General features: G+C 46.3%; 1 protein-coding gene and 1 pseudogene across 2 annotated transcripts in view; both read left to right on the forward strand.

Moving 5' to 3' along the window:
- Positions 1-18,318, forward strand: part of ARFGEF3 (ARFGEF family member 3) — a 128,570-nt gene that overhangs the window by 89,674 nt on the left and 20,578 nt on the right. For both annotated transcript variants that reach the window (XM_070417769.1, XM_070417770.1), the window contains 11 exons: positions 896-1,003; positions 1,333-1,548; positions 1,711-1,821; positions 3,952-4,102; positions 4,702-5,022; positions 6,895-7,028; positions 9,276-9,421; positions 11,189-11,368; positions 13,728-13,872; positions 15,829-15,951; positions 17,989-18,092. In XM_070417769.1, coding sequence (XP_070273870.1) covers positions 896-1,003; positions 1,333-1,548; positions 1,711-1,821; positions 3,952-4,102; positions 4,702-5,022; positions 6,895-7,028; positions 9,276-9,421; positions 11,189-11,368; positions 13,728-13,872; positions 15,829-15,951; positions 17,989-18,092 — 1,739 coding nt within the window. The remainder of the gene's footprint in view (positions 1-895; positions 1,004-1,332; positions 1,549-1,710; positions 1,822-3,951; positions 4,103-4,701; positions 5,023-6,894; positions 7,029-9,275; positions 9,422-11,188; positions 11,369-13,727; positions 13,873-15,828; positions 15,952-17,988; positions 18,093-18,318) is intronic.
- On the forward strand, positions 12,867-12,966 carry LOC139013321 (U6 spliceosomal RNA; annotated as a pseudogene).

Raw genomic sequence — 18,318 nt, forward strand, 5'->3', positions numbered from 1 at the left:
TGGGGCCCTGAGAATGGGTACCTGCCTCCAGGCTACCAGGCTAACTTAATTCAGAGCCAAGGCTGAAGCCCTGCATTCTCAACCCCAAGCCAGTTCCTTTTTGCCAGCATGTTAGGGATTGGTTTGTTGAGCTAATTTTGTAGATGAGAGTTTAACAACAATTTAAACAAGGTACATTAGGATCCCATATTGAGCTGGAGTGTGGTGTCATGGAAAGAGGCCTAGATGGGAGTCAGAAGATGTGACTACTGAACCTAAATCCTTCCTTGACTAGCCTCCTGGCCTGGGCAGTTGATCTACTTTGAGTATTTATTTCCTCCTCTTTGACATAGGAAAAACAATACCTACTCTGCCCATATACCTGAAGTTGTTGGGAAAAATCTAATGAAAAAAATGTTGCGTCCTCACACTTTGAAAATTGTAAAGTATTATTGTTAAGATATTATTATAGTACTATGAAATCAGGTTATACAATTATCTCACCAAAGAGGTTTATTTTATTTTTCATATTTATGAGGAAGCTCTGGAACACAAATCCATGTTGAGATATCCTGTGTATATATAAAACTTGGGGATAATACCAGTGTTGTGAACAAAAGTATTCAAAGATCATACTATTCTAAAAAAAATAAATTTTTAACAACAGAAATAGCAGTCTGTCTTTTTTTTCAACTAAAAAAAAATATACAGCAGCCTAAAGAAGAATGCTCTGGCAATGAAAGAAAACTGTACTGAATGAAACAAAATTTTTAATATTTTGATAAAAGGTTGCTGCATACTTGTTATGTAACAGATTCAAGGAATGTTTATTGGGGGAAAATAAATACTGTGGTGGCCGCTTGTTTTTGACTGGACTGTGCTATTCAAGGAAAACGTTGCTGTTTTTCTTCGGCAGATATTGATGGCTTGGAGAGCAGCGCGATTGGGGGCCAGCTGATGGCCTCTGCCTCTACAGAGTCTCCTTTCACCCAGAGCAGGAGGATCGATGACTCCACAGTAGCAGGTAAGGGCCTTGAGTTTATGAATATACATACATCACATGTGGCACTAGCAATTAAATCATTATTGGCAGTTTCCAGGGCCGACATAAATGAATTAAGGTTTTGTCTTTGCAGAACAAGTGCCTGGTGGAAGTTACTTAGCATCATCCAGCTGACGATGGAACATTCATTATTTATAAGCACAAAGTGCAATCCATTAAACTCTATTTCCTGTAGTAGAATTGCACACAGCTCAGCATTGCTGTCTTGATGGTCAAAGAATCCCATGCTGTCATTCATTGCCAGGTTGTTTTTGTCTCCAAAAAGTGACCCATGCCCCTTCACATTCTAGGTGTGGCATTTGCTCGCTATATTCTGGTTGGCTGCTGGAAGAACTTGATCGATACTTTATCAACCCCCCTGACTGGCCGCATGGCAGGGAGCTCCAAAGGGCTGGCCTTCATTCTAGGAGCTGAAGGCATCAAAGAGCAGAACCAGAAAGAACGCGATGCCATCTGCATGAGCCTGGATGGGCTGCGGAAAGCGGCGCGGCTGAGCTGTGCCCTAGGTACTGGCGGGAGGAGAATTTGTGACCCACGGCCTGAGGGGTGTACCTGCGGAACACACTGGGAATGGCCTAGTGGGAAACAAGTCTTTTAGGAGAGTTCTGCCAGGTGGGTGGCTAGAGAATAGATTCAATTAAGGGGTAACTTGTTTGTTTCCTCTAAAGGAGTTGCAGCTAACTGTGCCTCGGCCCTTGCCCAAATGGCAGCTGCCTCGTGTGTCCAGGAAGAGAAAGAGGACAAGGAAGTCCAAGAACCCAGCGATGCCATAGCACAAGGTAACAGCTGACAGGCCAGAGCTCACCTAGTGTCTTATGTGCAGCGCACACACACATGCACGTGCAAGAACAGGCACTCCTGTCCATTCCAGGTGTGATACATGGCATAGGTTTACCACTAATCATGAGATCCCACTGGGTCGTAGGCTTGGGTCTGTTTTACAGGGGTGATCTAACCAACTGCTTATCCCTCTGAATACCAGAGACATAATGGCTGCTAACAGGTGTTGTGTAGGACACCAGAGGTCCACCAGCTGAGCTAGTCAAACCTCTGTTGTCATCTGGCCACTGGCTTGGCACTTCACAGAGTGCACATTTGAGGACATTGTAGGTCACAGCGGAGAAGGCGGAGTGGCCAGTTTTCTGAAGGGGGAAATCAAACAGATGGAGGAACTCCCCGAGAGGAGGCACAGGAAGACTTTGCTCTTGTCAGAGAAAACCTTGAGCTTTGTGAACTCAGAAGAGAGTTGATTTTTATTTAATCAGTTAGTTAATGAATGGGTGATTATCTAAGTACTAGAGGCCTGATGTACTAATTCATGCACCAGTGGGGTCCCTTGGCCTGGCCTGTGGGATCAGGCCAAAACCAGCTCTCCGACATCCCCCGAGAGGTCCCGGATTGCAAGAGGGTGCAGGCCAAGCCGAGGAGTCACACGGGTGCACATTCGGCCGGGGAGGGACCGAGGGAGGGCTCCAGGGCATGTCTGGCCAGTCTTGCTCAGTCCCGATTGGCTGGACCCCAGCAGCAAACTAACCTACCAGTCAGAGCGTCTGCCCCCTGATGGTCAGTGCACGTCATAGTAACTGGTCAACCGGTCAACTGCCCCCTGGTGGTCAGTGCACGTAATAGGAAGTGGTTGAGAGGCCTTAGCATATTACGCTTTGATTGGTTGAATGGATGACCGGATGACGGGACACTTAGCATATTAGGCTTTTATTGTATAGGATAAGGAAAGAAGATGGCCTTCCTAATGAGGAAGAAATGGCAAACAGCCAACAGAAGGGAAAAATGGGAAGCTTGGTCCAATGTATGCGAATGCTATGTATCAGGTATATACTGTAAAGTAAGCTAGTGACAGGAACATTGGGCACATTTTTAAAAGCTGAGAAAAACAGGCTGGGCACTGTTCCTCAAACTTGAACGTTATATATATAGATCCATATGAAAGCAAAGCAGTGTTCACAGATCCCAGTATTAACTGAAAAAGGGTATCACAATTGTACTTAATATGTACAACCATAAATTATATAAAAATTCTTACATTTAAAGCTTTACAACTTCAAAATGAAAACTAATATTCAAATTACATACAAATAAAAAAACCAATATCATATGCATGTGACAAATGATGCTTTGCTAAAAGTCAATTTGCCCCTTGCAGCAGGAATACTCTTCGACTTCCTCTGACGTGAGCGTGCTCTATTTCTGGGTTCTGGCTCATCACTCATTGTCCCACTGGGGCTGTCTTCCAACAATTTGATACCCTTATTCATGGAGAATGTCATCGTTTGGCCTTGTCTTGGCATTTAGCATAATTGACATCTTAAGTCACCTTCTGCATCCTTTCTCATTAATATTCTACAATAAAAAATTATTACTTGAAGGTCACAAATATAAATGTAAACTCAGGGAATGAAATGATATGGTAATTTTTACTTATAAAGCAGTCATCGTGACATTCAGAACATAATACATAGGTTGCTTTGGGTGATCATCATCATGAAGGCGTAACATTAAATCTCAGAGAGAACTTGCAGAGCATCAAGAATCCTTCCATATTATTACTTTGAGTACACAGGGGCAGGGAAGGGTCTGGGCCCAGATGGCTTTAGCTGGGGTCAGCACATGAAGCCTGATCCAGAGCCCAGGGTTGGGCCTGGAGGAACTGCACCCACCAGCTCAGATTCCATCCAACTTCTGACCTCACAGAGCTGGAGTCTCCAGTGTTGGTGGGGCCCGAGGGCTAAGGAACTTGCATGATGAACCACAGGGACCTGCCATTGAGGAACTTGCTGCCAGTGTTGTCTTCTGTTTCCCTTTGCCCCTGCATGATAGCACATTTCTTCCTCTCCATCCATTCTGTCTCCCTCACTCAGAATGCTATTTTAATGAATGTCTTTCTGGCACAGTGAAACTAAAAGTGGAGCAGAAACTGGAGCAGATCGGGAAGCTGCAGGGGGTGTGGCTGCACACAGCCCACGTCTTGTGCATGGACGCCATCCTCAGTGTAGGCTTGGAGATGGGAAGCCACAACCCGGACTGCTGGCCACACGTGTTCAGGTGCATGGCGGGATCCCCACCCCGCATGGCACCCACCCTGCCATGGGATCCTGGGGGTGATGGAAGGGGTAAACTCCAGGGTCTGCAGCCCTTAAACAGAGGGAATAGTTCAAGAGTTTGGGTAAACCCCAAGTGAGAGATTAAAAAGAGAAGAGGGACCAGGGGCCCAACTGAATGTATGTCATAGAGAACAAAGTGATAGGATTCAGGAGATTATGAATAGATTATTGACATTGTCTAGGAGAGGCAGATGTGTTTTACAAAGGAAGGAAAACCAATTTCTTAAATAGTGGATGATAAAAGCCATGTCAGTTAATGAATACTATGCGGATCTAAAAGCTGGCCATGTGTCAGCAATATAATATTGCCACACGTTTGTTAATGTCTTCTCCATTTGAAGAAGGATGTTGGATAGCTTACATGGAGACACAAAATACAAGAGGAGAGAGAGGCAGGGAGATGGCTATCCCCAGAGGAAGGAGGAAATTGGGGAGCACTATAACACCAGCTGAATTTCCTTTGTGTCTCAGTGTGGGATTTGCAGAGCAGGTCCGATTGAGCTTCAACTTTACCAGCTGCTTGCGTGTGACTCTCTCTAGGGTGTGTGAGTATGTGGGCACGCTGGAGCACACCCACTTCCGCGATGGCACCTCTCAGCCCCCCCTGACCATCAGCCAGCCCCAGAAGGCCCCCGGAGGCTCTGGACTCCTCGGGGACCTGGAGTGTGAAGGCTCACCCCCGGAGCAGAGCCCGGAGCAGGAGAGCTCCCTGCGTACCGCCCCGGTCATCCAGCCCCTCTCCATCCAAGAACTCATCAGGGAAGGCAGCCGCGGCAGGGCCTCCGACTTCCGCGGGGGCAGCCTCATGACCGGCAGCAGCGCCGCCAAGGCTGTGCTCACGCTGTCCACGCAGGCCGACAGGTGTGTGCGCACCCCTCCTCACCGCCCCCCAGAAAGGCTGCTCGCCACAGAGCACCCATCACCTGTTGGCAACACCACACCCATCTCTTCTGGTCTCAGAATCACTCCCGGGACAACCTGATTTGTTCACCAGTCATTTAAACCTCTTAATTTTTTTCAAAAATAGCTCTGTCTCCTGCCACGCCCCACACTTAGAATGACCTGTTGTCTAATGACTAATTGGAGGCTCTGGAGGCAGGCTGCCCAGACTCCCTGACTCCAGGCAACTTCACCTCTGCATCTTGGAATCGGGTCATGAAGTAGCTCTCACACAGGGTAGCCTCGAGGTTCAATTAATCAGGACTCTTGAAGCACTGAGGACAGAGCTTGGCAAATAGTAAAAATCCACTCTTTTTATGATAATATTTTAAAATCCCACACCCAGAGTGTGATATATTATGAAGTGATGCCCAAAACCACGTTAAGTTTGAGAGGGAAAAATCAACAATAAGTCCAGCTGTGTGTTGACACTTGGATGTTGAAAGTGCTTTTGGTCACCAGTCACATGTTCTACCGCCTCACTTCACTCTCCAGACTTGGTGGTTGTGCCCTGACTACCCAGCACAGGTGCAGTGGGGTTTATCAGGTGAGGACAGACAGCAAGGGGGTGCAGGGGAGGAAGTGCACCCTCTGGCTGGGGCTCTGAACACCCAGTCTTTCCTTGCTTTGACACCAACCAACTGCAAGGTCATACCTGTCTAAATAGTTGCACTGAGACTCAGTTTCCCGCTTCATCTACTAACCCAGTACATGTACTAACTCAGTACAATAGTCCCCCTTTTTCCTGTTTATCCGACAAGGTGGCTGTGCAAGTATTTTGGGGTCTGGATACAGGTGTCAGGTGGGATATAACATTCACCACTGTTGTTTCTTACAAGGAAAGAAGTGGTTCATGAGCTGCAAAGCCTAAATGGTATTAAAACTGGAATCACAAAACAGCAAGAAAAGTGTTTGCTACAATGGTTTGTGAATGATGAATCCACTGATCTGTGTCTCATGTTACTCCTTCAACGGGGGCTTGTTATTTGGTTTCTCTTAGAGACACTCCCTTACCCAGCACGTGGCACCCCACAGGGCTGCTTGCCCTCGGGTGTCACCGCAGGATTGGCGGGTAGGCATTGTGGGACCCAGTGCAGTGGGAGGCTGTCTCACCTCATTCTTCATGTGGCCACACAGACCGAATTTGTTCCTAACATTCCGATTACCAGTGAGCCTGTGAACCCCCTTAGCCCTGCTGCCTGCGCTCACCCCTCCTCCCTAACTCCTGCTGGAATGTCTGTGTCTGGCTGAGTGGAAAACAAGAGAACCTTCAAGGTCTGTTATGTGAGGGAATATTCATTATCCCAGTAGATCCTGGAGCTCCCACCGTGTCCTGGGCCCCGGTGCCTGAGTTGGAGGGGATGAGGACAGTTCCCGCGCTCAGGGAGCTTACAGGAAGAGATTTCCTCCTCTTATATCCCTGGAGCCATGCCCAGTGTTATACTCATCAATGTAGTCCATCAAAAGCCTTAATTAATTTGCTTTAATATAGCTTATGAGCTTGAAGCTAATTCTAAGGATTCCATCCCCAGTTGTTCATTTTCTGGGAGCCATACTTTGCCATCTTTCAACTTCTTGCCAGTGTCTGAACTATGCATTGGGGCACCAAGATTCTTTTTTAAATATGTTCTGTGCCCTTCAAATTAAACTCTCAGCGTTAGCACATACTTGTACAAAGTCATTAATAAAATAGCATACATTGTATTAATCACATCTAACAAAATTACCATAATCATTCTGCCATAAAGGCTTTGCTGGATTGTTTCCAAATAACAAATCTCTTTGTTCATCCAGGCTCTTTGAAGATGCTATAGATAAATTGAACCTCATGGCTTTGGGAGGTTTTCTGTACCAGCTGAAGAAAGCATCGCAGTCCCAGCTTTTCCATTCTGTTACGGACACAGTTGATTACTCACTGGCAATGCCAGGTAATTCTTTCCCCGAAGAAACTGTGCTGTGAGATAAGCAGGAAACAGCCCAGACCTCTCATACCAGCACCCTGCCTGCAGACTTGACTCCACACTCCCTTAGTACAGGGTCCCCTGGCTCATTTGTCGTCTAGTATTGGGGCGTGATGTGTGTGTAGGTGAGGGGTGGGATTATTCTTTGTGAATGCAAATGTCGCCGCTGCCACTGTTACAGGCATTGCCACTGGACCTGGGCTAGGTTGTCCTGCTAAGTTTTGGGCTTTTGATGATAGAGGAATTATATGGCTACTCGGAATGCAGAGAGCTCTCATGAGAGGGGGAACCCTTTTCCATATCACAAACCGCACCACTCACCTCAATCCAGGCAACTTGCAGATGCCACTACTGATTCCAAACTGGACGGTGGGGGAGAAAACTGGAAGGATCAACAGAAGCCTCATGCCACTCCTAGGAAAACTGCTCGCAGGACACACCCTTTTACCGATGGGTCGCTGTCACTGTTTTCACACAGGAGAGAGCAGATGAAGGCCAGCCTGTGGAAGAGGGAACAGAATGGTGCTGAATTGTCCCCTGGTCTCAGATGGGTGGCAGGCTGCCCCTAAGTGCAGCTGTTCATCAGCTGCCGGGTGGTTGTGCTGAAACAGGGAGCACCTTGTCCCGCTGAGTCCAGGCAGAGGCACAGAGCTCTGTGGCGGGTTGGACTGCACAACCTCAGGCCCCTTCCATCTTCAGGAATCTGAATTTCAAAGTGTAATATATTTGGCCTCTTGATCCTTACTGCAGATTCTAATTTGAGAACCGCCATCCTTTCCCCACTAGTTTTTTTTTTCCTTTACTGATTAAGGTATTACATATGTGACCTTATCCACCCCACTCCCGTTCATGCCCTCACCCCCCTGGTGTCTGTGTCCATTGGTTAGGCCTATATGCATGCATACAAGTCCTTTGGTTGATCTCTCCCCCTTACCCCCAGCCTCCCCTATCTTCCCCACTAGTTTTTAATAGGCTTCAAAACCTTAGCTGTATAAAGCCAGCCTTCCAGAACCTCAGCCCTCCAGAGCATCTCTGAGCCCAGGGAAACCTTCTGAGTCTTTAGCATTGGAGAAACCAGCAGACTCTGAACCTACAAAAAGCAGTGAGCAGGGTCAGGAAGAGGCGGCAGACCCAGGCAGAGGAAGCACTGGCCTTTAAATCAATCAGATGTGAGTCCAGATGCTGCCTTCATTATGTACCAGATGCATCATCTTAGAAAAGTCAGCTCCTCTTTCTCGCATCAGTTTACCAACCTGTAAAATGGCAGTAATTACATTTACTTCTTAAGGTTTGCTTTCAAAATTAAAATGGTTAAAGATGCAACGAACCAACACAAAGTCTGAGGCAGAGTAAGCATTCCATAAATGTCAGTGGTTATCATTACTGTCATTTTGAAGTGTATTTGATATGGCAAGACTAATTAGAAGCATTTTGGTTGGGAGAGCCTGATAGTAAGCTTTTTGTAGGCCGTAAAGGGGAAGCAACAGGACATGAGCAAGAAGGGAGTGGGGAAGACTAAGGTAACAGTGGCAAAGAAGTAGGAAGCGATCAGAGTGGGCAAGGACGGTACGGAAGTGAAACAGGCTACACAGCATGTTGTTGGGTAGCAAATGGGCCTGACTTGCTTGGCAAGGGCTTCGGTGTTGCCACTAAGGGTTGGCCAAGTGAACGATGACCATGAAGAATGATGATCACAACAGTCATGATAATAGCCAAGAGTGTGGGTCAGGTAGTATGTGTCTGCATTAAGCATTTTATGAGTATTGTTACTTTTAATCCTTAAAATAACTTTAAGAAACAGGTTCCATTATCCCCACTTTTACAGTGAGAAACCGTGGATCGGAGACATAAATCTCTGGTCCAATGTAACCCAACTACTAAATGGTGAAGAGAAGATTTGAGCCCAGGCAGCCTGACTCCCCAGGCCTCCTACTTAACCACTGCGTCGTCACTCTCCCTAATCGACAAGCACTGTTCACATTGTCATGGCAGCCACTGGGAAGGTAGTGGTGAACAGGAGAGGTGCGCCCAGCCTTGTGGAGCGAACCACCTCCGTCTCTCTTAAACCCAGGATCCTCTCCTCTCTCGGATAGCACTCACCGAATCATCCTGCTGGCCCGAGCACAGTTCTTTTCTTTTCATCCTCTCTCTGTGCTTGAACAAACTCTTCCTGAGTTTGGGCTTTATGGCTTCTATGGTCTTCTCTTCTTGTAGGAGAAGTGAAATCCACCCAAGACCGGAAAAGCGCCCTCCACCTGTTCCGCCTCGGGGACGCCATGCTGAGGATCGTGCGCAGCAAGTCCAGGCCGCTGCTCCACGTGATGCGCTGCTGGAGCCTGGTGGCCCCGCACCTGGTGGAGGTGAGTCCCTGGGAAGTGGGCAGCTCGGGGACTCCTTCAGCAGAGCCAGCACCGGGGTCGCCAGTCAGGGTGGGGCACAGAGCGCTGTGGCCACAGCGCAACGAGAAGGTTCCCATCACCTGGTCCCAGCATCATAGTTCTGTGATTATACCTCGTGGCATCTGAAGCATCACCCCAAAGGGCAGCGCTGCCCTGCTCTCATCCTCACCCTCTTTACAATTCGGCGAGGTGCCTTCCACGGCCAGTTTTCATTCGTGACAACCTGGTGTCGACCTGAGTCTGACGCTTTATTTTTATACACGACTATAGCAATGCCTTTTGTTCCTGTCCGTCTCTCTCTCCTAATAGCTAACTGTATTCTGGGCAGTACCCTCTCGGTCGGAGAACCATACCGAGTTTTCCAACAAAATTAGTACTGGGACCCCCTTCACTCTCCAAAGGAAAGCAGTTCATTTGATACATTTTATGGCAACTCACCATCTCAGTGCATGATGACTGGCTACTACTAAGTTGGTGGGAAAATTGTTGCCCTGTTTTACAATAACTATTCTTAGTAGCTCTTTAGTGCCTATCGGGTAGAGATGTCTTACCTGGTAGAGATATTTTGGGAGCTTAATTCACTAACCTGAGAGCATTCTGGTAAGGAAAGGGAGTGGAAAATAATAGCTTATGGAGAAGCAGTATGTCAGTTATCTACTACACTTTAATACAGCATCTCCCAAACCAAGTGATTTAAAACAACAGCCATTTAGTTAACTCAGGATTCCCTGGGTCAGGTGTGTGAGCTGGGCTCAGATGGCACTTCTCCGGTCTCAGCCAGGCTTGGCAGATCTCAGCTGGCCTCACGTCACCTGTGGCCAGCTGGTCCATGATGGCCTTGATTGGGACGGCTGGAGAATGGGCTCTTTCCTCCTCCAGCGGACTAGCCCCAGATCATTCTCATGGCATTTTTAGAATTCCCAAGGAAAGCAAGAGGGCAGATCCCAAATCGCAATGACTCTTCAGCTCTCCACTTGTAAAAGATTTGATGTTGTTCAAAGCAAGCCACACATCCAAGCCCAGGGGGAGGGCGAGGAGACTACTACAGGGCCTGGATACAAGGAGCTCTGGACCAATGAGAGCATTAGCGGTGAAGTTGGCCCCCCTCACTGAGGGACAGATGACTCCTCGGGTCTTTATGTGTTTGGGACACAGTTCACAATGAGCCCATGGGCAGCTCTGGTGCCTTTAAAGTCAGCATATTCTACATCACCGAGGAAACTGTCCTATTACCTAAAAAGAAGAAATTACTAGATACTCTCAGTTTCCTAGAAACATTTAAGTGACATTGAAGTTGTGTCTAAGCAGTTTGTTAGATTATTTTTTTAAATATATTTTATGGATTTTTTACAGCGAGGAAGGGGGAGGAATAGAGAGTTAGAAACATCGATGAGAGAGAAACATCGATCAGCTGCCACCTGCACACCTCCTACTGGGGATGTGCCCGCAACCAAGGTACATGCCCTTGACCGGAATCGAACCCGGGACCTTTCAGTCCCCAGGCCAACACTCCATCCACTGAGCCAAACCGGCCAGGGCAGTTTGTTAGATTATTAAAAAGTCAATTCAGTGTGCTGTTCATATATCCATGCCCCTTGAAATGTTTTTTACTGCGACAGAATTGCTGCCTCCACCTCCCTGCAATGAGATGAGTTAGGAAACCTTTGGAAACCAGATTCTTCCTTGCCTGGAGTTCTGATGGTGTTCCCTTCTCTCGTGAACTTGCAGGCTGCCTGCCACAAGGAAAGACATGTGTCTCAGAAGGCTGTCTCCTTCATCCATGACATACTGACAGAGGTTCTCACGGACTGGAACGAGCCACCTCATTTCCACTTCAATGAAGCCCTCTTCCGACCCTTTGAGCGGATTATGCAGCTGGAGCTGTGTGACGAGGATGTCCAAGACCAGGTCAGTGTGTCCCAGTAATCAGCATCGCCATCATCATTGCGGCTAGCTCTTCCTGAGAGCACTGGCAGGCATTGTTCTATGAATTTTGCATGTTCACCTTTCCACTAATCCTATGTGGAATCTGTGACAAAGAAAGGTGAATCCATTTAGCTGAGGATACATGGTCAGTGCTTGGTGGAACTGGGACTCGAACCTATGCAGTCGGGCTATTCAGGTCTATGCTCTTGTACCTAGTCTACATGAATCGCCTCTCTGAAATCTAAATATGTTAAATAAAGACTTAAGCCCTAGCCTGTTCGGCTCAGTGGATAGAGTGTCGGTCTGCAGACTGAAGGGTCCAGGTTCGATTCTGGTCAAGGGCATGTACCTGGGTTGCAGGCTCCTCCCCGGCCGAGGTCCTGGTTGCAGGAGGCTACCAATCGATGTGTCTCTCTCACGGAAATATTTCTTTCTGTCTTTCCCTCTCTCTTCCACTCTCTCTTAAAATCAATGGAAAATATCCTCAGGTGAGGATTAAAACAAAACGAAAAAAAGCATGGAAGACTTAAAATTATTTTTAAATACATTGACACTCTGGCAGGAACGTAAAGAATACTAAGATGCCCACAACTATGTAACAATTGGAAGCCACAGAAGTAAGCAGAGCTTTAAGACGGGGTTTGCCTCGACAGAATTCGTCACGAGGTGAAACTAAGTTCTGCTATCACATTTTTGAGGCCAGAAGAACAGAAAAAAAATGTTTAATGCAAATCTTTAAAACTGGTGTTCATTCAGACCAAGGTTGCATTACAGATGAACCCAGGTAGCAACCTCCCTGAAGACAAGATCAGCCTGTTTCTAACACTGGCTCTTAGTAAAGATAAAAACAATAACTCTCCAGGATTAAAATCACAAACCCGCCACTCTGTGGAGGTCAGTGCATGAAATTCCACCACCTGGTGGTCAGAGAGGCTTTGCACAGGCACTGTACAGAGCAATTCCCATCAAAATCCAAGCCGACTTTTTAAAGATATTGGCAAGATAATTCTCAAATTTATATGCATATTCAAGGGATCGGGACTAGAGGAAAACAGATTTGAAAAAGAAGAACAAATTTGAAGAATTTACACTACCCAGTTTTGAAACTTCAGTAGTCAACACAGTGTGGTATTGGTATAAGGACAGACTTATAGTACGATGGAACTTTAATAGAGTATAGAGATACATTATCACACGTATGTTCAATTAATTTTTTACAAAGGTGCCACTGGAGTTCTATAGAGAGGATATTATTTTCAACAAATAGTGTTTGAACATATGCAATAAAAATAACCTACCTACACTTTTACCTCAACATATACAAAAAAAATATCTCAATATGGATCATAGGCTTAACTGTAAGAGCAAAAACTAAATATTTCTAGGAGAAAGTATAGGAGATGATCTTTGAGACCTTGGAGTAGGCAAATATTTCTTAGCAATGATACCAGCGTTGTCCATAAAAAGAAAATGTGATGATGCTCACTCCAGGAGCACATGTGAAAACTACAACAATACAGAGATTAGCACAGCCCCTGCGCAAGGATAACATGCAAATTCATGGGACTGTCCATGTTTTGTGCAGTTCCCAAGCATCCTGACCACCCTTTGCTGATTAACACAAATACACATCCAAAAAAATTTTGATGAATTGGGCTTCATTAAAACTTAAAACTTTTGCTCTTCTAACAACATTGAAAAATAAAGACAAGCCCAAGGCTATGAAAAAGAATTTGCAAATGATAGATCTCAGGAAGGATCTGAATCTAGAATGCATAAAGAATTCTAAAAATAGCCCTAGCTGGTTTGGCTCAGTGGATAGAGCATCGGCCTGCGGACTGAAGGATCCAGGTTCGATTCTGGTCAAAGGTGCACGCCTGGGTTGCAGGCTCGATCCCCAGTAGGGGGCGTGCTGGAGGCAGCCAATCAATGATTCTCTCTCATCATTGATGTTTCTCTCTCCCTCTCTCCATCTTCCTTCCTCTCTGAAATCAATAAAAATATATTTTTTAAAAAAGAATTCTAAAAATAATTTTTAAAAAGACAAGGATGAGAAGACAAAGATCCAATCTAAAAAAAACAAAACAGTAAAATATTTATAAATGGCTAATAATAAGCTCATGAAAAGTTGCTCAGCAACATGAATCATTAGTAAAATGCCCATTAATGCAATATGACTGCTTACTTAGGTGATTTTTGCATGAGTTTGCCTGGGTTCTGTTATTTCTCTTTCACTAAAACTAGCCCAGAAATAGGGATCAGAAATACATCACCCTTCCCAGAAATTCTCCTGCTTCTTTTAGGAGAAGGATCTTACATGCCACTCCTTTGCCTCTGCCAGGTCGTCACGTCCATTGGTGAGCTGGTTGAAGTGTGCTCCACCCAGATCCAGTCGGGCTGGAGGCCCCTGTTCAGTGCCCTGGAGACGGTGCACAGCGGGAACAAGTCCGAGGTGAAGGAGTACCTAGTTGGCGATTACTCCATGGGTAAGAGAGTGTGTGGGCATGATATCCTGAAACTTCACTGAGTTCCTCTATGAGTTCTAACAACATTTGTGCGAGTCTTTTAAGACTTTCTGTGTATAAGACCATGACATCTGCAGACAGGGAATTGTACCTCTTCCTTTCCAATTTGGGCGCCCTTTATTTCTTTTTCTTGCCTAGGTGCTCTGGAGAGGACTTGAGTAGGAGTGGTGATAGTGGGAAGGATGTGGGGCTGACTTTTGCTATAGAGCATTAGTTCTCTCAGCCCAGTTTCATGCTACCAAAGCAAAGTGAACAATAGGGAAGCCCGGCATTCAGCCGTGCTTTGTCAGCAGGAAATAAGCTGCTGTTGCAGGGACACGAGTTCTGAGTTCTGCCAGCAGGTGAGAGCCCCGAGCATTGTCAGGCCCTGCTCTTACAGATTGGATGAAAGACTAAGAGACTCCTCTTGTTTTCACTTAAACAGATCTGTATGGAGCTAATGCCTAAAGCCAAAGTGAAAAATGTGACCCACTTGCTAGAAAGAAGCAGAAAACGATCATAACACAAGCAAATCCAAATCCAGGAGGCTGGGTCTGGATGGAAATGGATGGGCACCCCGAGGGCATGCCCAGCAACCAGGGGTATTATGTCAGGGTCCCCAAGACCGCCTCCACTTTCAGAGACCACCAGGAGGACTCAGCAAATAATCATGCTAAGGTTTATGACATGGCCCAGATTTATTCATTGTTCACAGCTAAGAAGCAGGGTGGCAGCATAGGAAGGATAAGCCAGATTATAAGGGGGAAAGACAGACTAGATCTGGGGAAACCCCTGTCAGGCTCTCACCCTCCCATGAGGAGTCCCACGGAGGATACTTTTACCCCAACAGTGAAAAATGCAGCAATATGACATAATGCTTCAGCCCAGGAAAGTGCACTAGAAACCCAGCTGAGGATGGTCCCAGAGGTACCTTCCGGGTAGCGTACACCAAAATGCCTGACTCCCCGAAGGGTAGCAGGTGTTCAGAATAAACCACATTGTTTGCACCGTCTAGGCCAGGGGTGGGCAAACTTTTTGACTCGAGGGCCACAATGGGTTCTTAAACTGGATCGGAGGGCTGGAACAAAAGCATAGATGGAGTGTTTGTGTGAACAAATATAAATTCAAAGTGAACATCATTACATAAAAGGGTACGGTCTTTTTTTTTTTTAGTTTTATTCATTTCAAATGGGCCGGATCGGGCCGTGGGCCGTAGTTTGCCCACGGCAGGTCTAGGCACAGTGAACTGCCTTTGTTTGTTAAGTGTTGCCCGGGATAATTCTGAGTCAAGTTCCCAGACTCCAGCCAAGGGCCAAGCTTGCAAGCAGGCCTTAAAGCAGGGGTCCTCAAACTACGGCCCGCGGGCCACATGCAAATACAAATATTGTATTTGTTCCCGTTTTGTTTTTTTACTTCAAAATAAGATATGTGCAGTGTGCATAGGAATTTGTTCATAGTTTTCTTAAACTACAGTCCAACCCTCCCAACGGTCTGAGGGACAGTGAACTGGCCCCCTGTTTAAAAAGTTTGAGGACCCCTGCCTTAAAGGAAAGCAGTCTCCGGCCTCCTATGTTAATTCTTTTCTGCACAGGTATGAATAAAGTAGTATACTCCATCAGGGATTTATCTAAACCTTCCCTTCTCTATAGTTGTGCAGCGGCCCACGTTTCACTGCCCTATGGACCTGCACATTGCCTCAGCCCTGCATAAAGCCGGCTTTGTCCCATCTCTCCCCTCGGCTCTCTTTGTAGCTTTCCTGCAGCTCCCCCTGCAGGCAAAGCTAAGAAGCACAGCATTGGAGCCAGGCCAGTTGTCCATTCAAAAGGCACTGGCTTTCCTTCAAATTTTTCTAAGGCCCTGGGGAAGGTGCCGGGAGTATGGGCTACCTGAAGGGTTGATACTTCACATCCTTAAAATTCTATAACCTTCCTCCCTCAGGAAAAGGCCAAGCTCCAGTGTTTGATGTATTTGAAGCTTTTCTCAATACCGACAACATCCAGGTCTTTGCTAATGCAGCCACCAGTTACATCATGTGCCTTATGAAGTTTGTCAAAGGACTGGGTACGTGGAGTCCTCCTTTCATGCCTTGTGACAGCTGGGGACCCTTTCCTGCGTGGCTTTGTAGGGAAAGCCCCGGAGACAGGCCCTCTGACTGCCTGGAGCAAGCCAGCAGCCTGGGACAGGAGCAGATGGTGTGTGTGACTTTGTCCACGGCTGACAGTTTTCATTGTGTTCACGGAATAATCTTGTAATGAAGTATGTTTCCTGTTACTTCACAGACCACTGTTTTATTTAAGAAGCTCTAGCTTTGGTATTCCATTGTTCAGTAAAGAGTGGAGCGCCTGCTCCCTGGGTAGGGCAGCTTGTTTGTACTGTGGGATATAAAGATGAATAAAACATGCTTCCTGCCTAGGAGACGCTCTGGGAAACAGACACATAAATCAATAATTACAGTTCAGTAAGATGAGGACTTTCATAGAAGCTTGTGAAGGAAAAAAGCCATTTAAGCTGAAATGAACAGGCAGCTGAGAGGAGGAACTGGGCATGCTTTAGGTTTCTTACAAGGACTGATGTTACCCAGAACTGGATATCCAGGAGGGGAGGTCAGGTGTGGAGGACAGGACTAAGTAATGAATTCTATCTCTGCACATCTGGACATGTTGACTTTCAGTGAAATATTCGAGTGCAGATGCTTCTCTACATGTTAGAAATTTGGGATTTTATCTTAGGGAGTTGAGACCTGAAAATAGAGATGCAGGATTAGCAGTGTGCACATGGAGAATATTTAAAACAGGTGGGTCCTAGTTCTTTCTGTGAATTACAACGTGGAATTACTAGTATTGAGCTGGAGGTACTGGGACAGTCTGAGCCCCCAGCATGCTGGCTGGGTACTGCCCCCGGCTCCAGGGGGCGCCATCTGTATAGCCTTCAACTTTGAAATACTGTGATCAGCAAACTAGGAAATGAATTTATTTTTAATTCCCACTTGGTTATTTCAACATGAATTTGACCTAGTCTGTGTTTTTATACTGTAAGGTGTGTTCATCTAAACCAGGAGTTTGCAAAGTCTGGCCCACAGGCCAAATCCAATCACCGATAGTTTTTATAAATACAGTTTTATTGGAGCACGGCCACGGTCATTCGTTTGTGGCTGTTTTTGTGCAGCAGGGGCAGGGTTGAGAAGCTGCAGCCAAGACAGTCTGACCTGCAAAGTCTGGAGTATTTCCTGTCTGGCCCCGTACAAAAACATTTGCCAACGTCTAAAACATAAGAAACTTTTGTCTTTTCTAAGGAGAACATGCCTCTTTGTCTGCATCTGAATGTTAACTAATGCCTAGTAATTATGTCTGTTTACTCACAGGGGAGGGTGCTAGTTGCTACAATTATAGACAATTAGAAACAATTACAGTACTTTTTATTAAAAGTTGAGAAATGGGTTCATTACATGAGAAGAAAAATCATTCTCAACTATTGTTTGCCTATAGAAAATCTAGAAACCCTCTACAGATCTGTAAAAAAAAAAAAAAAAGGATTTTATTTCAACTCCATTATGTAGCCTCTGTCCCCAAACCCCAGATGTTCAAAATCTTCCCTGGGCTTCATTTATCATCACCATTTAGTGCTGAGTACTGGCAGCAACATGGGGTCCTTTACCAATGGAGAGAGGCCTGGTGCTGCATGCAGCCCAGCACACGCTGGCCTCCGGGATCATCCTCATCAGAGCTTCAGAAGTCGCACCTTCAGCAGCGGGCCCCAGGGAGTGAGTCCGTGTGCCCAGGGACAAGAGAACAGTGTTCGGCCACGGCCAGTACTCTGGCAGGATAGAGAGAAAATGCCCATTGTTTGCTAAAAAAGGGGCATTTACAAAACAAAATAATCTCAACCACAGAGGATGTGCGGTATGATCCCACCTGTGTTCAATGTGTACACATACATGCAGGGGACAGAATGAGGGAAAGGATTTTTCTCAGGGTTGTACATGTTAAGTAATTTTTTTGTGTCTGTTTTAGTGGATATTGGGTGAGTCAATGCTGTGCGAGTAAACAGGTCTTCTGTTGTAAGGGCATAAACAAGGATGACTCTGTCTCTGTCCCCCAGGGGAGGTGGACTGTAAGGAGATTGGAGACTGTGTCCCGGGACCAGGGGCCACCGCCCCCGACCTGTGCCTCCCTGCCCTGGATTACCTCCGGCGCTGCTCTCAGGTACGGGGTTGCTCATGCCAAGTCCCGGGCCCTGGAACCTGCCTCAGGAGATGCTTGTGTCAAAAGACACGTGTGGGTGCCTTTGGCTGAGGCCCAGGAGAAGCACTGTCTACTGTTTCTGAGGCAATTGGGACTTAGGTTTGGAGCATAAATGTTTGTCCCCACCCCTTTCACGAAGGAGAGAGAAAAAGTAATAACCGTGTACTAGAACACAGTTGGACCCCGA

The sequence above is a fragment of the Myotis yumanensis genome, unplaced genomic scaffold (assembly GCF_028538775.1).
Source record: "Myotis yumanensis isolate MYYU_CA2020_CCGP unplaced genomic scaffold, mMyoYum1.0.hap1 SCAF_6, whole genome shotgun sequence".
Lineage (NCBI taxonomy): Eukaryota > Metazoa > Chordata > Mammalia > Chiroptera > Vespertilionidae > Myotis > Myotis yumanensis.